General features: G+C 39.5%; 1 protein-coding gene across 3 annotated transcripts in view; it reads right to left on the minus strand.

Moving 5' to 3' along the window:
- Window positions 1-12088, minus strand: part of SLCO5A1 (solute carrier organic anion transporter family member 5A1) — a 286620-nt gene that overhangs the window by 24345 nt on the left and 250187 nt on the right. For all 3 annotated transcript variants that reach the window (XM_061438944.1, XM_061438941.1, XM_061438943.1), the window contains one exon: window positions 8917-9115. In XM_061438944.1, the coding sequence (XP_061294928.1) occupies window positions 8917-9115 (199 nt within the window). The remainder of the gene's footprint in view (window positions 1-8916; window positions 9116-12088) is intronic.

The raw sequence follows: 12088 nt of genomic DNA on the forward strand, positions 1-12088 counted from the left end.
TTTACCACTGAGCTACTAGGGAATCCCCTTGTAAAGACACTTCTCTCTAAATTCAGAAGATAAAGGAAATTGGAGACCTGATGTTTTGTGTGGTGGGAGGGATTGTCCAGGGCCATTTAGTCAAGTGGGCATGCCTCCTTTTGGCATCATCAACATTAGAGCTTATTCATCTTGCTTTATTGAAATGTGGTTTCCACTGATTAGTAACTCCATATTTCCCCCTCACCCAGACCCTGGCAACTGCTATTCTGCGTTTTCATTCTATGAATTTAACTATTTTAGATACTTCCTGTAGTGGAATTGCACAATATTTGTCTCTCTGATCCTTTATTTCACTTAGCATAATGTACTCAAGATTCATCCATTTTGTTGCATATTACAGAATTTGATTTTAAAGGCCGAATCGTTCTCCATTATATATATATGACATTTATATATTATAAATATTTATATGACATTTTATTCATCCACTGATGGGCCATTGAGGTTGTCTCTACATCTTGGCTATCAAATCTGAATTTTCTAAGGGAACCACTAATAACACATCAGGTTCATTCTACAAAAAAAAAAAAAAAAAAAAAACGAAACAGTGACTCCATTTAGGCTCAACAGGAAAAGTTCATCCTCCTAAAACATCCCAGCTGCATCCCAGGAACTTAGGTATCTCTTGAGTACTTGATGCTAATTCAAAGCTGGGTTAGTCATTCACTACTTTAATGTCAGAAAATTCACCATGTTGGTGAGCCTGGATCTTGTCATACAAACCTTAGTAAGCGGAATTGGCTTTTTATATTGTGCTTCCTTGTTTATGTTTCTTTTCTTCTTTCTGGACAGTTTAATAAGCAAAAATATCACATTCAAAATCCAAATCCTAGCTGTATCATTTTCTAGTTGTGTGACTTTAAGCAAGTTATTTCATCCCTCTGAATCCCTTTCTCCTCATATTTAAAATGAGAAAAATAACATCAAAGAATTATTTAACAATTGCTTATTATTGTAGGTTTTATTCCATTTTAGCATCTCAATAATTCTAAGAGATCGTTACTAATATTAGCCCACCTTAATTATGAGGAAATTGAGGTACAGAGAGGTTAAGGAATTTGCCAAGTACCTTATTCAATCTTCAGAGCAATTCAACAGTGTTAATACTATCCATATCCTCACTCTGCAGACGTGGAAACCCAGCACAGAGATGATTAACTAATCTGCCATCCTCACACAGTGAGGGTGCGGCAAGGCCATGGAGTCGCACACTACTGACAGAAATGGATGCGTTCTCTACAGTTTTCTGAGTAAAGAGGTGATGTGTGCACTTAGATATGTGCCTACATGAAATACAAAGTGTAAAACAGCACCTCAGCGTACTGCTCAGAAAGGACAAAAACTCTAAAACAGATAATCTGGGTTTCATTCTGTTCCACTCTTTATTAACTGACGACCATACCTGAGCCCAACAGGTGTCTAACAAGGGCTCCTCTCTTCACTGCCACTCCCTTCATCTCTCTCTTTATCAGCTTTAAAGGAGAAAAATCCCACATGCAAGCTCAAAATCAAGCACAGCTGTTTTTACTAGGCAGGCCAACCATGTCCTGATGAACATGTTGTGCACTGCACAAAAGCACCCAGCCAAGGAGCAAGGAGAGGTTGAAATGTAGCCCATTCCCTGTATGGAGAAAGGGCCCCATGATTCTTCACACAAAGTCTCTGAAAGTGTCAAACCTGTGCAGCTGTACCACCCATTCAACTTTAATTCTCTTCCTAGAAGTATTTGGGGAACCAGAGGAATTCTCCAAGGAAACTGGGGTTTTCTTTCACCAATTTAATAAATTTTGATGAAGTCAGGCTGCAAATACTAGAATGAATGGACCCTTGCAGCAACCCCTGGCACTCTAATCAAGTTTCTCTTTGTTGAATAAGATTAAATGAAAAGAAGTATACCATAAGTCATGGATTTAGATAATTACAATGTTTATTTACATCTTACTAATTTCAGCATCACTATTTAAGTACTGTCCCAGCACAAACGTAGGTGCCAGACATTCATTAATCTTTCAAAAAGGAAAAAAAAAAAAAGTTGCTTTGCATAATCTAGAAAGGAAGGGAGTAAAGCCAAGAAACTAACTTTTTTTCAACATATACTAAGTGGTGGATTCTGGGAACTATCTTCCTGTACATAATCCTCAAAATCAAAGCTACAAACATTTGTTTATAATATTTAAATGATTCAAAACTGGAGGTTGAGGATGGAGGAAGGAAACATTGACTTTCATTTGTTACACTTCTGCAGTATTTTAATTCTTTCAATCACATGTATTTTACTTTATGCTTACAACCAGGTATGAATGACATTAATTCCATTTTATATATGAGGAAACCAAGAGTCAACAATATTAGATTATTTTTTACAATGTCACACAGCTAGGAAATGATGGCACAAGTACTTGCCTTTGAAAATAAGACTACCTTTGACCAAGGAACGAGAGGGGAGACAAATTCAAGGAATTCTTCCTTGGGATCTCAGTTTTCTCACTAATAAGGCACACTGGGTTGTCTGACAAGAAAAAGAAGGTAAGGTTAAGGTAAAAAAATTGAAGAAAGAAATTTTTAAAGATGGAACCACCAATATGGAACATATAGGAGAGGAAGCTGACTAGGGCCAAGTAAATGGATTGCTCAGCAAAGATGAGGGCCTGCTAAGAATGGAACTCATCAATTTGTAATGGAGCCAATCAGCACAATTATATAATTTTTTTCCCAGTAGTGCTGGGGAGTCCAGAATCAGTTAATTCAGGATTGGCCAGACTAATGTGGGTTTAAGCAAAAGCTTTAGAAGTCTTGAGGGGACTTGCAATTTAAAAGCAGATAAGACACGGAATCTGCCTTCTATCTCTTCCGAGAAAGCACTTAAAAGTAAGTATGATGAAAAAGGATCAAGCTTGCAAAGAGAAATGGAAAGAGTGACACCAGACTCTGTGAAAATACCAAGTGGATAAGCAAAGGGGCATGTGAAATGAGCAGATACCACCTTGGAGAGAAGCCAGCCTGCCCCATGGAATCTCTACAAAGCTCTGAACCCAAATCCAACAGCAGCCAAAAGTGACCACAAAGCTCAAAACAATGGGACTCAGTAGAGATCCGAGGGAAAGAAACTGAATCAGTGGGCCTTTCTATTCTCATACCCACATGCCTTCAGAGCTCTGAAATTCATCGAAAAACTCTTCTTCAAAAGAAATAGGAAAAAATGTTAAGAGCTAAGCTTCTACCTTAGATATAGACAACCCAAAATAAAATTCCCTCATTCTTGCATGAAAGGAGGTGAGGAAGAGAAGGGGACATATAACCTGAATGATGCTAGATGAGTCTTGTCAACCTGTAAAACCTAGAGTAAACAAACAGAAAAATTGATATTTAAAATTAAATTATAAAATATAAGAAAAAGAAACAAAGTTTAAAAATTGGAATTATATGCACAGAGATCTGAGAAGATATTACTCTTGTTAAAATAATATCAGGATGTTATGAAAAGGGAACACTCACAATACAACAATGAGAAAAAATATTCTCAAAATGTTAAGTTTACATAAAAAATAAAAATCAGGTTTGGAGAAATATCATAGAAAACAGCATATGAAATATGAAAGAACAAATTAAACATACAGGCAACCAGTCTATAAGTTCCAACATCTGAATAATAGATACCCTGGAAAACATGGGGAAAATGAAGAGCAGAGAATGAGTTAAAGATATTGATGAAAATCTACCTGAGGTAAAAAAATTAAAAAGACATACGTGTTAGATTAGAAGAGTTCCAGGATTATCTAATACAGTGAATGAACAAAGCCCTAGGCCAAGACATCCATGCATCCATGCATCCATCCACTCACTCATACAACAAACGCTGCTGCAGATGCTTTTTTTTTAGTGAAAGTCGTTCAGTCACATCCAACTCTTTGCAACCCCACGGACTATACATCCATGAAATTCTCCAGGCCAGAATGCTGGAGTGGGTAGCCATTCCCTTCTCAAGGGGATCTTCCCAACCCATGGATTGAACCTAGGACTCTAGCATTGTAGGCAGATTCTTTACCAGCTGAGCTGCCAGGGAAGCCCTGTTGTAGAATGAGGCTGCAAATGTTATGTAGGCAACTATAGTAACTGTTCTCAAGGAGCTAATATTTTAGAGAAAAAAAGACAACAGTAAAGCAAGTAAACAAGAGAATTTCAGACAGTGGCAAATGCTATGAGGAAACTAAAGAGAGGCGATATGATAAAGGATGAGGGGGGAGTGAGCTCCTTAGATTGGACAGAGAGGGAAAGTCTCTCTGAGAATGTGACATTCTCAAGACAAAACTACAGGGTAGAGCATTCCTTATGAAATTTCAAAGCACCTTGAATGAAAAATATCCTCAAAACTTCCAAACAAAAGCTGGTCACAGAGAGATGAGAACTTGAATTGAAATTAAATGTGTTAAGTACCCCTGCAGCATTAAATGACAGATAATAGGCTTCCTGTCCCTGGTGGTACAGTGGATAAGAATCCACCTGCCAAGGCAAGGGACATGGGTTCAATCCTTGGTCTGGGAAGATCCCACATGCCAAGGGCAATTAAAGCCCATGAGCAGCAAGTACTGAGTCCATGCGCCCTAGAGCCTGTGCTCTGCAACAAGAGAAGCCACCACAATGAGAAGCCTGTGTGCCTCAACGAAGAGTAGTCCTTGCTCACCGCAACTAGAGAAAGCCCACTTGCAGCAAAAAAGACCCAGTGCAACTCAAAAATAAGCAAATAAATAAAAATGTTAGATGACCAAACAATGGTTTCAGAGTTCTCAGAAAAAAAATATTTAACCTGTAATTCTATACCCACTCTAACTACCATTTAAATGTGAAAGAATAATAAAGACATTTTCATAAACTTACGGATTGAGAAAGCTTTTCTTACCATGAACCCTTCCCTAGGAAGTTATCCAAGGACGTTTTTCTGGCAGAAAGAAGAGTTAACAAAGAAATAACTACATAGACAACCACCAGTGGGTACAACTGAGATCTGTGAAAGGAAGTTCATGGAAATAAGTTATGCAAAAGAGCATTCAGTCCAACTGAAACAAGATTATGGAGAGTTTCTGGAAAAAGAAGGATTTAATAAACCAGAAAGTATAATTGAGAACTTATATACACAGGCAAGATGAAGGTCCTTAGTAGGAGAAAGAACAGGCCTTTGGAACTCAAAGACAAACAACACAAGAAATTCATGGTCCAAATATGATACAGTTTTAAGCAGGTTCCCTTTCCTAACCTACTTAGTAGATGACTACTTCTTCCTCCATCCCTCTATTTTCTGGGGGAAATGAACCAATCTCTGTACTTAAGAGCACCACATGAAGGAGCCTTTTGGTGAGATGCTTTGATCATGATAGAGGAATTCAAAAAAATTCATTTACAAAATGAACAGTAGGTCCTGGGCCTCTTCCAGTCACCACCTCACCCCCAGCTCTAGAATGCCCAGCAGCTGGGTTTACAACCCTGAACCCACCACAACACAGCCCCAGCCAAGAGATAGGGGAATCCTTCTCTTGAGGAGTTGAAGCACCTCAGAAGTAAGACTTTAGGTTCTGACAGCGAACACCACAGTGAAAATGCCAGCTGTCTCCCTGCAGGTACCGTATGGTGAGATCCACCAAATGACAAGCTCTACCTTCAGACACAGAGCCCTAATTCTCAGCTTTTTAAATTCACACTTTTTAATACTGAGAGGAAGCTCAGGCTGACTTGAAATTTGAGGGAAACTTTCAATAGAAGGGAGACAGCAAAATAGAAAGCAGGTACTCAGAGGATACAGACAATTCAGGAAGGAAAAGAAACTCTAAATAATATTGCAGAAATAGGAGAAGCTACCCCATCCATGAAGCAAGAAGACTAGGAGCAGGGAATAATCACAAATCAAGAGAGAACTGTAGAAACCAAAAACCACAATAGCTTTAAAAAAGAATTCAGCAGAAGGCTGGGAAAAGAAAGTTGAAGATATCTTTCCCCCAAAATAGGACCAAAATTAGATATAAAATAGATTGTAAAGACTAAGAAAATGAGAGAATCAGTGAAGGAGCAAAAAAAAAAAAAAAAAAAAAATGTGGGGGAGAAAATATCAACACTGAATTTTTTTTTAAAGTTTAAAATGGAAATGAAAAACATAATCTCCAGACATTTAAAGTTCATCAAGTGCTTAGAGGAAAAAAAAAGACTCACCCCATAGTGTATCATGGTGAAATTTGGGAATACTGGAAATAAACAGAAACTTCCAGGAAGGAAAAGTAAGACACATACAAAGGACTGGGAAAAAGGAAAGCCAGAATTCCCACAACAGGATTAGACAACAATGGAATGAAAACTTTAAATTTTTTAGTGAAAGTGATTTATCCAATCCAAAATTCTTTACCTAGCCAATTTGGTAATAAAATGTAATTTTTTTTAAAAAGGCTATTTCATGAAAAAAATCTCAAAAAAAGTAACCACCTTTACAGGCTTCCTATAGCCACTGGAAGATGAGCTCTAATAAAATGAGGGAGTAAGACAAAAGAGAGACCTTCACAGATCCCAGAAAACCAAGGATCAGGACAGAGAGAAGCATCTAGGATTCCAGGAGATAGTGGGGCAGCAGTCCCAGAGAAATCCCATACAGATGACTCCAAGGGGTGGGGGGATGTATTCCTGAGTTCATCAGATGGGCAAAAAGTAATACTGAGATTTCTTGAGTCTTCAGAGGATATGGGAAGCTAGATTCAAATTCAAAGAAAACAAAGGAAATGAAAATAAAGTGATGATTTAATTCCAGGAAAATCACTGCTGTACAAAAGAGGAAATCTAATCATGATACAGTGCTTGAATCTCAGCTGCTAACAATACTGTCATAATCATACCATGAAAATATCAAAAAAGAATTTGAGAACAACTTGGGAAGAAAATGCTAAACTTCTCACTTACCAAGACAGGAAGTCAAAAATAATGTCTCAATTTGGTTAATTTATACAGTATGCTTTAAAAATACAGAGGTAAATACCAGAAGAGATAGCTAAAAAGAATTTTAAATTATCATCCCTGGGAAGCAGGGTTAATCAGGAGACTGATGCGTTTTTACTAATTTTTAAAATTCTATTTATGTTTGCCAATTGTAGTAAAAATAATTTGATGGAAATTATTCTTAATGTATAGTTCAGTTCAGTTCAGTCACTCAGTCATGTCCGACTCTTTGCAACCCCATGAACTGCAGCACGCCAGGCTTCCCTGTCCATCACCAACTCCTGGAGTTCACTCAAACTCACGTCCATTGAGTCTGTGATGCTATTCAGCCATCTCATCCTGTCGTCCCCTTCTCCTCCTGCCCCCAGTCCCTCCCAGCATCAGAGTCTTTTCCAATGAGTCAACTCTTCGCATGAGGTGGCCAAAGTACTGGAGTTTCAGCTTTAGCATCATTCCTTCTAAAGGACACCCAGGACTGATCTCCTTTAGAATGGACTGGTTGGATCTCCTTGCAGTCCAAGGAACTCTCCAGAGTCTTCTCTAACACCACAGTTCAAAAGCATCAATTCTTCGGCGCTCAGCTTTCTTCACACTCCAACTCTCACATCCATACATGACTACTGGAAAAACCATAGCCTTGACTAGAAGGACCTTTGTTGGCAAAGTAATGTCTCTGCTTGATGTATTAGTGATGACTAATAACAATAGCTAACTTATCTCAGAGCACTTATTCTGTGCCAGAAGACCTGAGAGCTTTATACATGTTTCTTGTGTAATCCTTGCCTGTAATCATTAAGTCAATAGACCAAATGTTTGGGTCCCTGAAAAACACATGTGTTGAAAATTAATGCTCCAAGTTGATGGTATTTGGAGTTGAGGTCTTTGGGAGGTGATTCAGTCATGAGGGTGGGGCTCTTACAAGTGGAATTAGTGCCCTTACAAAAAGGACCCTAGGGAGAAGCCTCACCCCCTCCACCATGTGAGGACACAGCGAAAGACAGCCATTTATCATTCAAGAAGCAGACTCTCATAAGACACTGAATCTACTAGCACCTTGATCTTGGACTTCCCAGCTCTGGAACTGTGAGAAATAAGTTCTTCTTGTTTCCAAGTCACCTAATCTATGGTGTTCACTTACAGCAGCCTGAACAGATGTGTAAGTCATACCTTGGTTTTGCCATCTGTAAAATCAGGATGATAACAGTATGTACCTAATTAGTGCCGCTGGTGAGGATAGATGAGTTAATATATATAAAGCATTTAGAAGAATGCTTGACATGCAATAGTGTTAATATAAGGCTTAGCTATGCGTTGAACATCATCAACATGATTATTGGCACAGAAAGATCTCCAACCTATATTGTTACATTAAAAAAAAAATAAGCCCAGAAAAGTATGTATAGGATGCTACTTTTTGGATATAAATCAGGGAATACTGACAAGACACATTCACAGTTTCTTGTATAAGGAATATCCTTGAAATGATACACAAGAAATGAATTAAAGTGGTTCCCTGGTTTGTCTTTGGGAAGAAGTGGGATGGAGGACTTGAGGTACATTGTATTTTCATTGAACTTTGTTTCGAAATTATGTGAATGTATTACCTATTCAAATCTTTACATTAAAGAAGAAGAACAGTTTTCATTAAGCCAACAAGCCTTTCTTCCTCATGGACTGTGATCCAAATGCAATGGGAGATATGCCCAGGGTCCAAACAGACACACATAACTGAGAGACTGTGGTCTCTGCCCATCGAGGGTGCAGCACCACCAGGCCAGAGACAGAAACACAGTGAACCCTGCCCAAAGGACGGGCACAAGGTGGACCCAGGGATCCAAACAGCGCTGGGTTTTGCAATTGAATCACAACCAGGATGAGAGGAGACGGTTCTTCCAAGACACTTACCCTGTCGTGTAGGGGATGTTTATGCCCCCTAGATTGATACTTTCACATCCAACAATAAACAGGGTTGAAAAGCACAGTAAAGACACACCACTGCAGATCATTGCTAGTTTCGCAGATTCTCTTGCACCAAGCTTCAATTTTTTTATAATGTAGCCTCCCAGGACAATGCCAACACCGGCACTAGGGACAATTATGACGCCTGGAGAGAAGAAGGGAAGGACAGAATTAATTTGAAGTAATGTACACAATTTTGTTTTCCAAGTATTCTGTTTCTACTTACTTATTAGTGCTAAGGCAAAGAATTTTTTTAAATACTGTAATCAATAAATTTTCAATGTTTGTGATTTTATAGTACAGTTTACTTTCAACAAAGAATTCATATCTAGAATGTGCAAAATTTAACAAAGACATAAAAAGAAAGACAAGCAAATGAGCAAAACTTAAATGGCTCTTCACTAAGAAGGAAATTCTGCTGACCCATTAAGATATAAAGATGCTCATCCTCTTTCTCAGAGGGAAATACAAATTAAAGCCACAATGAAAGAATATGCCACGTTAACCATATTGGTGAAAATTGAAAAGTCTGACAATACCATATATAGGGATAAGATACAGAGCAATGGGTATGCTCTGCATGGCTGGTGGGATATAAATTGTGACAGATACTTTGCAAGACAGTTTGACATTATCTGGTAGAGTTGAAGATACACACCCCCTGTGACAGGCAAGTCCATTCCTAGATCTATACCCTGAAGAAACTCATGCACACAGGGACCAAAAGAAGTTTACAAGATATCTAAGCACCATAGTAGCTCCAAACTGGAAACAAGCCAAACATCCATTAATAAATACATTGCAGGGAGTAAATTCATGTACTGAAATGCTGCTTTACAAGGATAAAAATTAAGACAGGTAATTACATACCATTGCAATGAAGGGAGTAAAACACAACAAAAAACACAGGCTACCTGTATTTGTATAAAAAGCTCAAAAACAGGTAAAACTAAATGTTGGTTTAGAAATGAATATATAAGAAGCACAACTATGAAGAAAAGCCAGGAAGTAAAAACTGCCATAAAAGCCAAGACGGTAAGGGGATGGATGGGATCCAGAATGGATACAGGAGCTCCTGGAGAACTGAAGATGCTCCTTCCCATGACCTGGGTAGTCGTGGCACAAGGGTTCACTTTATGATTATTCATTATCTCTAAGGATTTTTTTGAAGGATAGTCAATTCACAACATGATAATTTCAAGGCTAGAGCAATGTAATTCAGTTATATGTGTATATAGAGATGGAGAAGGAATGCCAACCCACCCCAGTATTCTTGCCTGAAAAATCCCTTGGAAGGAGGAACCTGGTAGGCTACAGTTCATGGAGAGATATAGATATATAGATTCTTTTTCATATTATTTTCCATCATGGTTTATTACAGGATTTTTAATATGGTTCCCCCTATGCTATAGAGTAGGACTTTGTTGTTTATCTACTTTATATATACTAGTGAATATATGTTAAACCCAACCTCCTAATCTATCTCTCTCTGACTCTTTACCCTTTGGTAGCCATAAATCTGTTTGCTGTGTCTGTGAGTCTATTTCTGTTTTGTACATAAGCTCATTTGATTCATATTTAGTTTTGGCCGTGCCCGGCAGCATGCAGGAACTTACTTCCCAGACCAGGGACTGAACTCATGCTCTCTGCAGTGGGAGGGCAAAACCTTAATCACTGGACTGCCAGGGAACTCCCTGTATCATATTTTAGACTCCACATAAAATTATTTAAGGTTTGATTAATGCACTTCTGTGTCCAAAATTAGTTATATTGTTTGCCCCAGGAAACTTACAATCTAAAAAAGAAACAAACAAAGCAAATTAAAGTATGATAGCCTGGCAACCCACTCTGGTATTCTTGCCTGGAGAATTCTATGGACAGAGAGTCTGGCAGGCTACAGTCCACAGGACTGCAAAGAATTGGACACGACTGAAGCAACTGAGGGCAAGCAGACACAAGACAGTTATACCAAGGGCAGGGAGAAAACAGGGGAAGAAGCACCTGAGTCTTCCCTGGGAGAAATCAGGGAGGACTTCACAGAAGTGGCAGTATTTGAGCTGACACCCAGCGGATGAGACAGAATCTGCCCAATGTGCCAGCACAGAGAGAATATGCTAAGAGGCATAAGATAGCAGAATTGAGGATTCAGATTTCAAGCTATGGGACTGTGGAATGCAAGCTACTGGGGTAAGGCAGGGTGTGGGCAAGAGACCAAGCCCACATGGGTAAGGCCAAGCGAGACCACGAAGGATCATGGAGAGGAGCTCAGGGTGTATCTCTAGGCAACGGGAAGCCACCGAGGAAATCTGAGCCAGGGTTAGAGAGGATGGGAGGTGTGTGCAACAAAGATCACTGCTGTTGGAAAGATGCAGTCAACATCAGACACTTGGTCAGGAGCAAACTGCTAAGGTCCGTGTTAGCCACGGTCAGGACCCACACTGACAATCATGAGCTGCAGAGGGAACAGGGACACACAGAAGGTGGCAAGGATCCAGAATACAAGGAGAAAAGGCATGGAGGAGCACAGATCAAAAGCCCCATGGTAGACATGCCAAGTGTGATGGGCCCGGGGACGAGCAGGGAGAAATGCCTCACATAGCGGTCCCTGTGCTGAGAGCCCAGGAAAAGCCGGCCCGGGGCATTCAGAACTGGTGGCAGAATCCATGGCATTTATGTGATGTTCCAAAAAGAGCACCTTCCTCTGTTCTACGGACTGAATAAAGTTGAAAGAGCAGAGGAAGACGAACCTTAATAGGAGAGCTCGTTAAGAGCTATTTTAAGGGCGCTGTGAAGGCCGAAGCCAGGCTGCAATGGGTTAAATCTTCAGTCGTGAGGATTTAGAGACTGGAATTCAAACACTTTGTAGAATTCAGACTCTAAAGGGAAAGGGGGCATGGGTTTAGAGTTAGAGTAAGGCCCTGAATATTCATTGCAAGGACTGATGCTGAAGCTGAAGCTCCAATACTTTGGTCACCTGATGCAAAGAGCCAACTCATTGGAAAAGACACTGATGCTGAGAAAGATTGAGAGCAGGAGGAGAAGGGGATGACAGAGGATGAGATGGTCGGATGGCATCACCGACTCAATGGACCCGAGTCTGAGCAAACTTTGGGAGATG

The sequence above is a fragment of the Bos javanicus genome, chromosome 14 (genome assembly GCF_032452875.1).
Source record: "Bos javanicus breed banteng chromosome 14, ARS-OSU_banteng_1.0, whole genome shotgun sequence".
NCBI lineage: Eukaryota > Metazoa > Chordata > Mammalia > Artiodactyla > Bovidae > Bos > Bos javanicus.